The sequence below is a fragment of the Calypte anna genome, chromosome 2 (genome assembly GCF_003957555.1).
Source record: "Calypte anna isolate BGI_N300 chromosome 2, bCalAnn1_v1.p, whole genome shotgun sequence".
NCBI classification, from domain to species: Eukaryota; Metazoa; Chordata; class Aves; order Apodiformes; family Trochilidae; genus Calypte; species Calypte anna.
Genome location: NC_044245.1, coordinates 117554343 through 117570273, shown reverse-complemented (window position 1 = coordinate 117570273; position 15931 = coordinate 117554343). Strand labels below are relative to the sequence as shown.

General features: G+C 36.2%; 1 protein-coding gene across 1 annotated transcript in view; it reads right to left on the bottom strand.

Moving 5' to 3' along the window:
* C2H8orf34 (chromosome 2 C8orf34 homolog) overlaps window positions 1-15931 on the bottom strand; it is a 141430-nt gene that overhangs the window by 34452 nt on the left and 91047 nt on the right. Inside the window, exon 8 of the mRNA XM_030444694.1 lies at window positions 10691-10826. Coding sequence (XP_030300554.1) covers window positions 10691-10826 — 136 coding nt within the window. The remainder of the gene's footprint in view (window positions 1-10690; window positions 10827-15931) is intronic.

The following is a 15931-nucleotide window of genomic DNA, read 5'->3' as shown; positions in this document are numbered from 1 at the left end:
TCATTAAAACTGTGTAGTTTAGTTTCCAACCCGTAAGTCTCTCTCCCTCATTCTCTCTCCTTTCTTTATCAAGGAGCAGAGAGAGATTAATAGAGAGCATCTCGGTTTAATTGCCGGGCCAGTGTTAAACCATGACACATTTTCATATGAATTTTTTTGCATATGTTCCTACAGCTTTCATTATAACAAATCAAGACTGGTACATTTAGAAGACCTTAAAAGTCCTTTACATCTACTCTTAGAATTTCTCAACCATATTTTTAAATACTTACAACTGTATCAACCTACTTATACCAGTTCTATTTTTTTTACAACCACCCTGAGGAAGAAAAAAAACTTAAAAAGAAAAAAGCTACTATTGAACAATAGTACTTAGAAGAGGTGTTCTAGACACATCATTAATTCTCAGCATCTTATAGTGTATTCTTCATTCATTACCAAAACCAGACAGTAGTTCCCTGTCAGTAAAGTCACCGTAAGGCTATCTCCAGAGGAACTTGGTGCACCAAGTGCCTCACATGTCCAAAAACCATTTTTATCATGAGAAGAAAATAAAATTAAAAAATAAAATATTAGTGTGTATGTATAAAATACAATTCACATGTAAATTTTATGTATCTAGTGTACAAGTATCAGTCTATTTTCACTAACACTAACATGCAAACACTTATCTTTCTTCAGTTAGAGTTCTTCCATTTCTTTTATGCTGACTGACAGCTACTTCTGTCAAAACCAGTCAGTCTACCCCACATGTGAAGCCTTTAAGGAAATAAAACAGCTGTTAAATCAAACTCAGAACAAAATGCTCTGAAAATACAGCATAATGCAAGGACCCAGAGACACACTCTTCCTTTTGAGATGCATTTCAACTGAAAATAGCAATTTCTTCACAGCTCAAGTATTTTTTGATAACAGAAGATGTTTTCATTATCACAGTATTTTGTGGAACTTCTGAGAAGTCTGAAAATATTTCTTGAAGGATTTATCCAATTGGAAATTCTCATAAAAAAGAGGGAGGAAAGAAGTCTGATCCTCCTGGGATTGCTGTCCAAGCACTTAACATTAATCTCCTGTCTTATATTGTTCCCTTCCCACATCTAAGATTTTGAAAATCAAGATACTTTGGCCATTTCATTAAAACACACACTCATTGGGAGCTTGCCATAAAACTAATAAATGTTTGCAACTAAAAATCATAATATCTGGTGCATTTTAGAGGTCAAACTTAGATCCACAAACTCAACAAATCATTTGAAATCACACAGATTTTCTCCATTTTGCCTATAGGAAGATGTTCAAAAGAAACACAACAGTGTTGATGACTTAACAAATCAACATATTAGCTCATAATAATTTGTGTTCTCTGTCTCCAGTTGACCACCAGATTATCAGTTAAAGTAAGAACATGCTTTGAATTATTTTGTCTCTAGTGTTTGTCTATTTTTCTGAAAGAACAAGTAAGATACATAAGTGGTATACTGCTCCAGAGAAGGAAAGTTGAAGTGGTTTATCTGTATTTAGCACCTGAAAAAGTCAAGAGAAGACAATGAAGATACTCTTGTGGCTATTTATGATACAAAAATAGGCAAATTAACCACTGTCCAGATTCAACTCAGCTAAAAATGAAAAATTTTTTACTAATTTTTTTTTTGCTACAACTTTTTCTTGTAAAATATGGAAAAACATGGATTTTATCCAAACTTTTCTGAAGTGAAAGATTTTAGAAAGTTATAAAACACCACTTTAGAGTTTCATTGCTGTTGGTTTTTGCCAATAAAGCACAAACAAACGTGAGGAAAAAATCACCTCCTTGAAACAAGAGGCACAATAAAACTAAGGTTACAAAAAAAAAAAGAAAATAAAGGAAAAAAGGAATGAAAAATAGTGACACGAGTGATCGGAAATGTTTAGTACTATCTCTTCTGTAAGAATTGCCACTTAGATATAGTGCACCGACAGAATATTGAATGCAAGACAAGAAAGAAAGAAAGAAAGAAAGAAAGAAAGAAAGAAAGAAAGAAAGAAAGAAAGAAAGAAAGAAAGAAAGAAAGAAAGAAAGAAAGAAAGAAAGAAAGAAGGAAAGAAAGGAAGAAAGAAAGGAAGAAAGAAAGGAAGAAAGAAAGGAAGGAAGAAAGGAAGGAAGGAAGGAAGAAAGGAAGGAAGAAAGGAAGGAAGAAAGGAAGAAAGGAAGAAAGGAAGAAAGGAAGAAAGGAAAGAAGGAAAGAAGGAAAGAAGGAAAGAAGGAAAGAAGGAAAGAAGGAAAGAAGGAAAGAAAGAAGGAAAGAGAAAGAAAGAAAGAAGGAAAGAAAGAAGGAAAGAAAGAAGGAAAGAAAGAAGGAAAGAAAGAAGGAAAGAAAGAAGGAAAGAAGGAAAGAAGGAAAGAAAGAAGAAAGAAAGAAAGAAAGAAAGAAAGAAAGAAAGAAAGAAAGAAAGAAAGAAAGAAAGAAAGAAAGAAAGAAAGAAAGAAAGAAAGAAAGAAAGAAAGAAAGAAAGAAAGAAAGAAAGAAAGAAAGAAAGAAAGAAAGAAAGAAAGAAAGAAAAGAAGAAAGAAAGAAAGAAAGAAAGAAAGAAAGAAAGAAAGAAAGAAAGAAAGAAAGAAAGAAAGAAAGAAAGAAAGAAAGAAAGAAAGAAAGAAAGAAAGAAAGAAAGAAAGAAAGAAAGAAAGAAAGAAAGAAAGAAAGAAAGAAAGAAAGAAAGAAAGAAAGAAAGAAAGAAAGAAAGAAAGAAAGAAAGAAAGAAAGAAAGAAGAAAGAAAGAAAGAAAGAAAGAAAGAAAGAAAGAAAGAAAGAAAGAAGAAAGTTAGGTACAATCAAACAAATCTGGTAACTTTTGAAGACAAACTTCCTAACATTCTGTGCATGAACTCCAATCAGAGAATCTCTTTAGTTTGGAAACCAAACTTTTTGGAAGCTTTTCCCCTTGGTACTTTGAAGTCATTTGTTCCCAATTTTCAGGAATATTAACAAACCCGAATTTTCTGCCAGAAACTGAGTCACTAAACTGGCCTTACCACTACTGGGCAGACATACAAAAAAACTATATTCTTTATGCAAATACATGTACCAAATACACTCATACCTGTATCCATTCCCCAGTATTACATCATAGTGTACAGAGCCAAACCAGGATTTGAGAGGTTATTCTCTCTGACACATCCATATATTATTGATTTAGAATGTTAGAAATATAAATTCTATATAAATTGCTCTTTATAAATTGTATCATCCTCTTCTACTTTCCTGCTGCACAATTAGACAGAAATTACTTTCCTTAATTGAGCAGGTAGCAAAGGTACTTGCACATGGAAAAAGATTCAAATCTTTGAAAAAACAAACAAACACAGATTAGGAAAAAAGAAATCTCCTAGGGGGTACTCTGTTACATTTAAAAAGGCTGCACTCAAACCAATTTGAAACCCATTTAAATGTACACAAGGACAAATTTACCTAAAAATCACCATGGAGAATAAACCCAGCAGGGAAATAAGGATCATAATGATTAAAAATCATGGGATGTCAGAGGTTACCCCTCCTTTCACCCAACCTGATCCGACTCTCTCCTAATGTTGCATGGTGCAGCATCCATTCCCTGACACCTTCCCATCCCCAGCTCTGGAGTTAGTCTGGGACTACATGGTTGAATAAATAGAGGAGAACCCATCCCATTCCAAAAAATAAGTCAGCCATCCCAATGGTTTCTGTGCAGCACACCCAGTGACAGTGAGAGCAGAGCAGCCACAACCAGTAAGGAATGGGTCTTATGCAGAGCTGAATTTGAGGAAGTCCAGTAGGCTTCTTTCCTTTGCTTAAAGAGATGATGGAGGAGCTCTTTGCCTTCAATTTGCTTTTCAAGTGTAGTCTTTTGTCATTATTTATTATCTTCCTCACAAGGGTAACTGATTTGATTATTTTGTTTCTTTTTTGTCTGAAGTTCCAGTAGTTTTCTGTAGACACTAAACCCAGTAACATGGCTTGTTTAACAGCAGTTTTTTCTCTATTCACAGTCATCTGATTTTCTGCTTTTGATAGTTAACTGAGACCCACTTGTCAAGCCTCAGACGCTATTTTCTGAACAGCTCATTATCAAATTTTCCACCAAAAGCTTATTAATGACCTCAAGTCTCATTAGTGTTATAGTTTTGTGATACTCAGATAAAGCAACTCCATACAAAATCTTTATCTGCAAGAATCCAAAGTGGTTAAAGGTAAATTAACACCAGAGAATTCCTTGACCAAACAGTTAATTCCTGTTTTTTTTTTCTAGAGGTATATATCATGGTCAATTGAGACAACAGTTCTACTTTCTCCATCATTACTCTGCAATTTATGGCAAACTATAGCTGGTTCCTTCAATTCTCTTGTCTCCTCACCCACATATTTATGGTACTCATGGCTCTTAGTCATGAAGATCTGCTTGAAGTCCAGTGGTATTTCAGAGAACTTACATGTGATTTTTAAGTTTCATATAGTATCATGCAGTTTATGTGGCAATGTGCCAAGTATACATGGAAGTGGTCGAGATCAAACCACAGAAAACTAAACTTATTAAAATGCTGCAAAAATCCAGACACTTGCAGAAAGGTAAACTGGCCTAGGTAAAATAAGCAAGTTAACCTTAAGATTGTTTGGAGGACGAGACATCTCAAAATATTCAGAGATACACATGTTCAGCGAGGCACAAAAGGAAATTTCACAAGCAAGGCAAAGTGACATGAGAATTTTTAAGAATTTTTTTTTTAAGAACTAAGTTTTCAGAGAGCATCTGTAAATGGTAGCACTCACAGAGCCTCTCATTTATTCTACAATAGCAGCTGAAGCACACAAGTTGCTACACTTGAGCTGTACTACACACACCAGGGGCGTTGGTTAGAAAAGCCACATTTACTGTTTTAATGTACAAATGCACTTTGTTTATATCTATACATCTCATTCTTCTAATATGTCAAAAGGCCTTCGGATATCGTGCTTTTGTTTTAGCTAATTTTAAAATATTAACTAAAATATTGCATCTCAAAGCTACATTTGTATGCGACCAGTGTTCCTTCCCAACATTCTTGTTCAGAAGCCTTCAAGCTTGTGGCACAGTATGTTTTCTATAATCCCATTTATTTTTTAATCACATGCAACCCCTTTTTTTGTACTCTATTGATGTTAAGAAGAATGAATGCAGCCCTTGCGCTATTAAAAACAAAAAGCTTCTTACTTCCAGGAATGCATTGGCAAGACTCCACAAGAACAAGATTTAACTTTTGAGAATGGCAGCGGGCATACAAGGCTAATGGGTGGTCCTTACAAAAAAAAAAAAAAAAAAAAAAAAGAAAAAAAATCCTCTAAAATTCATTCATTAATACATCAATATTATCTTATAATTTATGCCTCATTAAGTCCTGCAAGATGTGCAGTGTGCAAGTAATAATACATGAGAAAATATATGTGTTTTTTGGCTTTCACAAATTGTCATTTAGATCTTTATGGAACCCATATGAGTTTTGCTAATGTGGGAGGGTGTCTTATGATTCATCAGCCAAACCTGAAATTCATTTGTTTTGCCTGTATGTGAGAAAAGCTTCATAAAATCATGTTATAGAATGAGTCAGCCTATTGTCTAAGTCAGTCAGACTATTTTTGCTCTTAGGTGAAAAAGGAATTTTTGTTATAATAATTTTCTCAAATGATCTAAATCCAGATCAGTTGTACTAAAAATGCCTGCTAATTTTCTGAACTACGTAGCAAAAAGCAAACCTTCCAAATACAGGGGGTTTTATAGCCTTTTTTTTTTTTTTTCTTGGTATCTATAAACCTTGTTTTGTTCCACCTTGTGAATAACGTCACCCCTTTATTTAGGTGACTTAATATGCTGCTTAACTTGCACTGTAGTCCAAAAGCAGCTATGGGAATAACATTGTTTTGTAGCTACTTGCCCATTTGAAAAACCTCTTAAAACCGTTACCCATCTGCATTTCGCTCATCGTGTGTGAAACATCTATGCAGCAAACAGTAAGCTCTCTGTTTCTTACAGCTATATTCCAGTCTACAATCCAATTCATACTCCAGGAAAATTAACCCCTCCTTTTATGTCTCTTTCTCTCTCTCTCTGGTTTTTTTTTTTTTTTTTTTTTTTTTTTTGAAGGGTTTGTGGGGTGGCTGGTTGGCTGGTTTGTTTGAGGGGGAATTTTTTTTTTTTGTCTTTTAATCATAAGCTGTAAAAAACAACTCTGTGTGATAGCTTGAAAGAGTCCCCTCTCCTGGGTGGAGAACTTTACCTTTATTTATCTACTGACCTGGGCTGTGATACTTGTCTATTATTTTAAATTGGTGAAATTATCAGCACTGAGGGTCAGATATTTTTTTTTTTAAGAAAGAAAAAAAAAAGAAAGAAAGACAGTTTGGGGGTTTTATTCTAGTTCAAATCATGCTCAGTCTCATTTCTTATGAGTCATGAAAAAGCTCTCACTTTTGTCCAAGAGCTTAAAGGCAAGGGAGAATGTTTGGCCAAATGCAGTGCCTCAATAGTATTGCAGGTTTCCCCCACAGTACAAACTGGACTTGATTTGCCTTTTAACAAATTAGATTCTTATCTCTATATCTAGTCACTCCCTTTTAAAAGATCTTCCTCTGACACTGTGTGTAACACTGCATCAGAAACAGAACAGAGAGTTTACAGGGAAGATGTAGGAATATGTAGAGCAACAGCTTAGTGACAGGCAGAGACAATCAACTACACAGGACACTTAAGACTATCTTGAACTAAATTCCAGCTACTAGCAAAGGAGTAAGGCTGTACTGAGAAAGAGGGAACCAGAAGCTGCTGGTATTGTTCCCCTGTTACTTTGTTCTAGAATTTGGTCCTGATTTTCTCATATATTTGAGTGGTACAAAGGGAATGAGCTTATTTGGAGCTAAATTAAGTCCAGTGACAAATATGGGGGAAACAGATGGTTCACTCAATTCTTCTCACAAGTCACTTGTACTCCCATGTTCAGCCCATTTGTAGGAAGCTATAGAAGCCCCAGAAGAGCTCTCAGTGGGCACACAGAATTAAGCCAGTACTCCTCTCAGGCTAAAGTAACCTAAACCTCACCATAAACCTGTTCTCTCTAATAGTCAAGCAGCTAATGAATTATAATTATCTAGTGTAGTGAAATGAGGCAGCCAGGTGCCACTAATTGCCAGGGAGTGAGCATGAGCTTGTGTCAAGCCCACCTGTGCCTAATTAGGGTGGGCCCCCACTGCGCATGAGCAGGACCAGGGGGCCAATAAAAGGTGAGTCCTGAAGCACAGGCTCAGCTCAGTCCTGAGCACAACTGCAGAGAGGTCAGTTGCTCTCAGAGCACTGTATTACCTTCATTGTGCCATGAGCACTCAACACCCTCAGGGTGAGGCTTGAGTGGCGTAGCCGGCTAAGACACCGTACTGCAATGCTGAGGCCCCGGGTTCGAGGCTCCTCAGAGGCTCACCCTGAGGGTGATGAGCGCTCGTGGCGCAATGAAGGTGATACAGTGCTCCGAGAGCAACTGGCCTCTCTGCAGTCGTGCTCAGGACTGAGCTGAGTCTGTCCTTCAGGACTCACCTTTTATTGGCCCCCTGGTCCTGCTCATGCGCAGTGGGGGCCCACCCTAATTAGGCACAGGTGGGCTTGACACAAGCTCATGCTCACTCCCTGGCAATTAGTGGCACCTGGCTGCCTCATTTCACTACAATCTAGGGCAAGAAAATGTAATCCTAGTAGCAGGATTTTAATGAAAAAGTATGGTGGAACTTCAGTAAGGCTATTTGTCCTTTCCAAGTGAGACCCCCAAAATTAGGCCAAATGTTTTAAAACTATTACTCAGTTGTTTAAATCAACCCCCCTCAGGACGGACCAACGTGCCCAAGGAAGTGAGAAACTCTCTGGAGGAGCTATCATAAAGGGTAGATTGACTGGAAAATAATCAGAGCAGAGCATTTTTTAGATAAATACTACCAGGTAAAAGAACTAGATTATGCAATACAAGAGTAAAATTCAAGTTTTTATCTGAGCCAAGGAGCATGTTTCCTAACATTTGGAACTTTGCCAATCAAATTTCAAGTAAAAAGTCGTACTCCTCCTACAGACAGCCAAAATACCTTCAGCAAACCTGATTTGGTAATCTGATTTGACAAGCCCTATTATCTACAGAACACCCACTGCTGTTAATAGTTCCATTCATTTCAAATCACTTCATACAATCAAAAAATGGATTAAATTAAGAGGAAAGACACCTGTTTAATTGTAACCCAAAGTATGCATAGCAACAACTTATGACTTATTTTTTTATTTTATGCAAATGACTCTACAATCAACCCCCATACTATTAATAGACAAGTGGTACAGCACACAAGACTACTTAGAGAATATGAAAAAATAGCAATATAATTTCTAAAAGAAATAAATATAGTACTAGGTTCAGTATCATGACCTTACAATAAGATACTAGGATTTGTCATACCAATGGAGACAAATACCAACACTGAAAAGCTTTCATAGAGGTGAACTCAATATTCAGGCTGTGATTTTATGGCACAGCATTTTCAAAAGCTATATCACTAAGTAACAGAAAATTTAATTGCTCTTGGAATCAAAGAGGATAAAAACCTGTCTTTGTGTCCTTGAAGCCACATGCTTCGTGCAACTTTCTCTACCCATTACTTCAGCTGCTGCAAGAAAGTACTGGAAAAATCTGCTGTGGGGATATTGAAAAAGAGAGCTAGCTGCATTAATAACTCATGTCTTGAAGTGAGAGAGGAAATCTCCTCAGACTTGGTAATAAGGAAGGACCACTCCAAAAGAACAGACAGACTCAAACACCTCAAAGAAATAGTGCTAGTTTCCTCATTACTAAATACAGCAATAATACACATTTCTCTCTTTTGACATCCCTTGATACTGATGGTAAATTGTATTTTAATTCCTCCAAAGTTCAAAGAAGCTGGTAAACTGCAACAAGAGTAAAAAGGTGCTACAGTCAAGTAGGTATCATCCCATTCCTCACAGACTTCATTAAGGTGGGTAGGGAATGAAAGAAAGGTGCATAGGGAAAATAAAACTGCTTTGTGTTCTCTGATACAAAAGAGGATTTTGTGCGATCTTTCTCTCACAACTCATATTTTAGACTGCAGAGTCATGTAATACAGTCAGTAAAAGAACAATAGCAATATCCAAGGTTGCTAGATTTGGCTCAAGATCTGAGCTCTGTGTTCCCTGGAGTGCAGGGCTGAGAGACTATATGGTATCTTGGCACCTGCTGTCAGCGGCTGCTTTAGGTAATTTAAAATTTAATTAACCTTCATAGTAATCCATACAAGATTTTAGGTAAGTTCAAAGACCATGTAGAAAACTTCACATTTCTATTTTCCTTATTGTTCTCCTTTTTAAAGCATGGACAACTGATGTCAGCTAAGGTCCCACAGTTAATGGGGACCAGTAAATAGTCCCACATTTTCACGTAGCAAGTTGTTTGGAAAACATTTTACAACAAAAGCAATTCATTTCTCATGAAATGGGAAGAATTCCATGACCAGCATGTTTGCTGTTTTCTTAAAGCATAAAGCCACACTGCTGACAGGAAAATTCTCTAGAATGTCAAGGCCATCCAGTCACTGCTCCTCTGACAGTAGCATGAGGTGAAGTTCCCTGAGGGTCCACAACCCTCCTAACTAGATGCCATGGCATGGGTGATTCAGTATGCATGTAGTTATGCTCACAAAGCACTAGAAAATGTTTTGAAGCCCCTCTTCCTACATAAGGGCCTTTAAAAAGTAGCAATTCACAAGCAAAATGGGAAAAAAGTAGAACCGTAGGGTGGCATATGGCCAAACTTTTGACTTAATTTCACCACAGGTTGCTTTTTATTTACAAGCAGCTAATCCCCTCTCAAACTGCACAATAGAGCAGCTATTGGCAAGGGCAGGCAGATAAAATTGGCATGCCTCTATATTGTTCTTGCTAATCTGAACCATTAACAGAAGGGTGAGAAGGCTAGTTTTGTCATTTAAACAGGCTTAAATCCTTTCTCCAAATGAGCTTTTGTCTACATAGAAGAATGCATCTAGGAAATTTAAGGGGCTTCTGTTAGTGTTGCATTCTCAAGTTGACTTGGCTACAGGAATACCAACCAGTTTATTTGGCCCTCATACAGTAAATGCAAGAATTATTTCCACCTGTCAAAAGCAAAAGGAGCTCAATCTAATTAAATCATTTCTCAGAGGTGAAATGGGATGAAATTATAAAGTGCTAGGAAGCAAGTATTTGAAGCCCTGATCTGCACCTGTGCACCTAAATCTCCATTTATACAGGTGCTTTTCAAATTGGTTTTGAACCTTTAAATTCCCTAATTCATTCTCTGAAAATCCACAGAAGTTCAAATAACTAATGAAATTCAGAGACAGGCTTAAGATAGTCTCAAGCTGTGAAGTAAGGCCTAAGACAAGCTATGTTCTTTGATTCATTGTTGATTTGACATATCAAGCATAAACATAAGTTGGATAAGTGAAATGCAAGAGGTCATAGAGCAGTCAGCAGCTAAGTCATTATCTTTCTTTTTACACAGGAAAGGTCATCACCTACCTGGCCCATAAACACAATACCTAGCTGAAAACCTGTGGAAAAGAATGTATTGGTTAACATGATCTGGGATTTTTTTTTTTTTTTTTTTTTTTTTTTTGCTTTTTACCTGGCACATCTTGCACAGATATTCAGTGTGACCTTTGCTTGAGGCTCAGCCGTATGAGCACTTCGAGTTTGATTGAATTTGCTCCCAGAAGACATCACACTTGTTACTCCTTCCATTCTTAGATCATCAAGATCCTCTGTAACAAGACAGAATGACTGGATGAACAAAATTAAATTTTGTAGCAGTAAAGGTGCTTCATCTGTAGAATCACTAAACAATGGAACAGCTCAGTGAATCAGGAAGAAAACAGAGTTACTTGTATAGAAAAGGAAATATGAGAGGATTTTAATTTATATATATTATTACCCTGCTACAAGAGATCCCTTGAAAAATACTCAGTATCATTTCCACTTCAAGCAGTGCTGCATATTTTTCAGTCTTTTGATTTTTTCAATTTCTCTGATTCATTTATAAAAAAAACTTGTCATCAAGAGATGCTGTCCAATAGTTACATATGACTTTGAGCATATTGAAGAGAAAACTTTTTCTGAGTGTATGCTGTTGCTCTGTTTTATCTATTCACTTAACAATTAAAAGCACAGCTAAAACAAGGGTGTTGTGCTAAATCTGTGAAAATGTGAAAGGGATACATATATCACAATGAAAAAAACCATAATGTGCAGCTTTATAGACACTACATTGCTGTAATGTATGCGCAACTAATAATAGTAACTGGGTCTTCTACTACTGTAAAATCCTTCCCTTTTTGCAGGAAGACAGCTGAGGCTCTCAGAGAAATTTTTGCCCAAGATGACACTGGAACAGTGTAGCTCAGTTGGACTGTAAATTAGTTCTCTTGGTTTAGTCATGACATTCTTTAAGGGCAATGGGTACACTTTTTTTGCTAACATAACATAGGCAAGTTCTGTAGACCTAATGTATCCATAAAGCCCCATTTTAAGTTGTTTGTAACTTGCTTTGGTCCTAGCTGAAAAGTAAACAAGCAAAACACTGACCAGCTGCTATTAAATGAGGACCAAACATTATATGTGTGAAACTCATGGATGTGGCTTAGGATATACATTAAATAATCACCTAATACAATGTCTTTCTGATGATATAAACTTCTGTACTTTCATATATTTATTTACAAAAGAAACTTGATGTTGAAGGATCTGGGTGGAGCAGACAGTGCATACAGGCAGACTTTAAACCCTAACACCAAATGGGGAAAAGTCACAGATAACTTTAAAATTAGAAAAGGAAACATGTAATTAGAATTTATAATACACAAGTAATCATTACAGATTAACAGCAGAGTACTGGGCTCACCCTTTGTATCTCAAAGAGTGAGATACAACCCCCAGCATCATTACCTGAAATATTTCTCCTGGTCCTCTGTAGTTCATAAAGGCTACTGCTCTTCCCACTTCAAACTGATTGTCAGAATTATGTCATAGAAACAACATTTTTTGGGATATGCCCATTTGTATAAGTGCCTTCCAAGAGCAGCAAGGCTAAACCTAAATGAAATTTTTGTGACAAAAGTCCTTGAACTAGATTTTCTTACAGGTAATGATTTATTTGACTGCTTAAGAAAACTCTCCTTAGTCTCTGCAACTCATTGGCTTGGCAGTATAAACTGACAGGTCCATTGAAGTTTCTGGCATTGATTTCCACCATTTCCACATCTTTTCTTTTAAATTTAATCTATGGTAAACATACAAACTAATTCAAAGGACTTGGAAGGCTCTATGATAAAGAATTATGAAATCAATCATCTATGACTCATTTCAGAAAAGGTCTTACATATTTGGAACACATTAGGTATTATAATAAATACAACTTAATTGTGCTTTAAAGATGTGTGAAAATTTCCATATTTTTTAGCAGATGTAAGCCACTGGATGGATTACAGTTTAAATGAAATTGAAGCATATGCCTCTGGGTTTTTTTCCCCTTAACAGATGTGATTTCTTTAAATAAGGTTTTCAACTGTTCTCTGCTTGATTAACTTTTGGCTCTCTAACGACTAGGCCTGTTTCACTAGAGCAATGACACAGGCTGCCCTAAATCATACTTTCTATATCTGAATCTTTATATCTAAATCATGACTCTTTTTTTAGCCAGCCACCAACATTTTTCTCTCAAGACAAAACTTAGTGAAACTTTTTGCAAGAAATATGGATTTCAGAGGCGGCTATAGTGCTAATAGACAAGGGGTCAGGTTATTATCCAGTACTGATTTATTGTTACATGTTGTTAGACCAATGGCAGTAATGTGCATGCAAAAATGCTACATATTATACAATTATTCCTTTTTCACAAGAGATTTTCATCCATCTAATTAAGCATTGGATGGACTTTGTCCACGGCAAGCTACAGAAAGCTGCCAATATTCCAACTAGATGGAGAAGTATAACCCCATCTACCAAATCCAAAGAATAACTACAGTACTGATTTCACTTTGATTATTGCATTTCTGCCTCAGTGTTGAATGATTTCAGTGTCTTTTGGATGCTACAAATTTACAGTGCAGATATTGCACTTCTCACTAAAGCAACGTTTGAGACCTTCCTTGTTCTCAATACCCATGACCTTGGAGGGGAATTTTTTGAGTTGTGAGCAAGTTTAAGTGTCCTCTGGCAATCTTCCTGATTGACCACAACCATTATTGAAGGCCCTCAATTAAAAAAAAAAAGCCAACAAACAACAAAAATAAATCACAATGTAATTTTAGTACTAAATTCTCTGTGTGTTCAGCAACTGATGCATGTTTTACAGAAGAATATTTGTTCATAAATAAGGACGTTATTAAAATAAATACAAAGTATGAGTGCAAATAACCAATTTTAGGAATAAAAGGATTTCCAAAGGTTCAGATGTTTCTGTGTAACACTGGAAAGAATCAGCCTTAGCAAAAAAGGATTCCATTGTGAAGACAATTCAGTTACAGAGTCTGGAACACTGAATCTTTTCTCTTTCTTTGTATTTTTTGTTAGACAAGCTGGTGATGATACAGCTGAGCGGTTCAGTGATTTTATTGAGAAGCAACAAGGTAATTCACTTGGAAAAGAGAGAAAGAAAAACCAAGTTGATGATAAGAATACTGTGAAACTTCACAAGTCCTTAGAAAATTGAAAGCTACCTTAGTACAGAGATAGGCTGAAAGTTTATGTAAAGGAAACAATCACACTTGTGCTAGTAAAACTGTTATTTTATTGCACTGTATTTCCTTGATTTAATGTTAATTCTCTGCCATTCTTGAGTATATGTGAAGACACTAACTTGATATGTTCTGAGTGGTTCTGAGTATGTTCTGAGAGGTAAAAAAAAAATCTGCCGATAAACCAAATAAAAAGCCCTCACATTCTTCTCAAATTCACACAGCTGCAATCTTCATGTGTTGTCATAACAATACACAAAAATACTTAAAAGTGAGGTAAACATCAAAAGTGCAATATAGCATAGCACAGAACCAGATGCTTTCTATCTTAATAGCAAAACTGCACTAAGCTAAAATTTTTGTGAGTTTTTATGGACAAGTCCCATGAAAAGGGGAAAGGGGAGAAAGGTATCTATTTTAACTAAACAAGAATATAGTCCAGTAACAAGGAAATGGTTTTTAACAGGACATTGCTTGTAACTATTTACTTCCGTTCTTTTAGGGAAGAGGGGCTGGAGAGAGGGAGAGGGACACTAATGCCAAGTATTCTCAAAACTGTGCAAGATTCCTTCATGTCTTGGGATGGGACGGTGTGAAATCATCTTACAAACATTTACAAGGCACTCGTACTCTTCCCTTCAAGAACTTACACAAATCTCCTACTGAATGCAGTGAAAGTTCAGTTCTATAGGAAGGCTCATGAAATCAGTCCTACACTGTTTGATATGCTTCAGTCACTTTTATCTCCATTACAAAATATGTAGTAATTTTCCAGGAGTAATTCAAGAAGTAGAAGCTGCCAAGCTGGAAAAAGTCCTGGTTGATCATTAGACGTTATGATAGCTCAGAGTTTGTCTGTTCCATCTAATTGCTAAGAAGAGCACTAAATATTTTCATGTGAAAGGTTTCAGATAATGAATTCTGATTTATGTTCTTGAAGGCTTCCTGTCAGTTCTGATGCACCAGTAAAATAATGACTCTTTTTTTTGAAGCACTGAATTTCTCAAGGGAATGCTTTTACATCAAGACAGGCATCAATGTATTCCATGTACCAAGCATTGATTTGTCAAGGATTGTTGACTAAAGCACAAACTCTCAATGCTATGATCATCATTAAAAAAATCCCAACAAAACAACACCCCCCAAAAAAAATCTCCAAAAAGAAATCAACACAAAAAACCAAACCAACAACCCCCCCTCACCAATAGCAGTTCTGCTTGCCTTCCAGGACTGTATGCTGCTTTATATGCAATACTTGAATGTTTCTTATTATGTTAACCATTTCTCTAGATTTTAGCTAGAATTTCTTACCAATATCAAAAGAACCCAATATGAATCCCACTTTAATTCCAAGAGAACTATAGGGACAAGAACAAATTAAGATTCCAGACCAAGGCTGAGTGTTAACCTAGAACACCTGATGTTCCATTCCTGAAAATCATGTTTAATCACTTCTTCAGATTCCTCCAACATAAGGAAAACTGGAGTTATCTTCTGCAATACACTACCTACAGGACATATAATTTCATTTCTTCTTATTAATCTATGACTTAGACAAAGCTCTTATTCTAGTACATTTGTTTCAATACATCCTTCTATTATCATCTTCTAATACAGGAATTTGTCCCAGTGCAGAACCATGACATTGACTGTTGATGCAAAAATCATCCTAAGTAAATCCTTCAAGACACTTTCACTCTGAGTCTAAAGACATCTTACTTTCTAAGCATCTCAAGTTGACAATGAATTCCTTAAATGTTTGGTTTTCCACTGATGGACACATGCAAAATAAATTGAAACATGATGCTGCTAAGTCCTTGAGTTTGCATATCCACCTCTACCTGTATAACTGCCAGAAACAGTCGAGTAAAATACCATTTCACAGTCAAAACCACAAAACATGGGACTATAGGAAGCAGCAGTATTTGCAATTACCAAAACAGAAGAGTCATAGAGTCACAAAACCATAGAATGGTTTGGACTGGAAAGGACCTCAAAGATCACCTAGTTCCAAACTCTCTGCATGAGTGATTGATTCGAGTTCTCACTTATAATCAGCAAGAGGGAGAAGAATCTATCTTCAGTTTCTCCAGCTTCTCCTATTTTAAGCTGGGACTGGAATTAACATAGGAGGT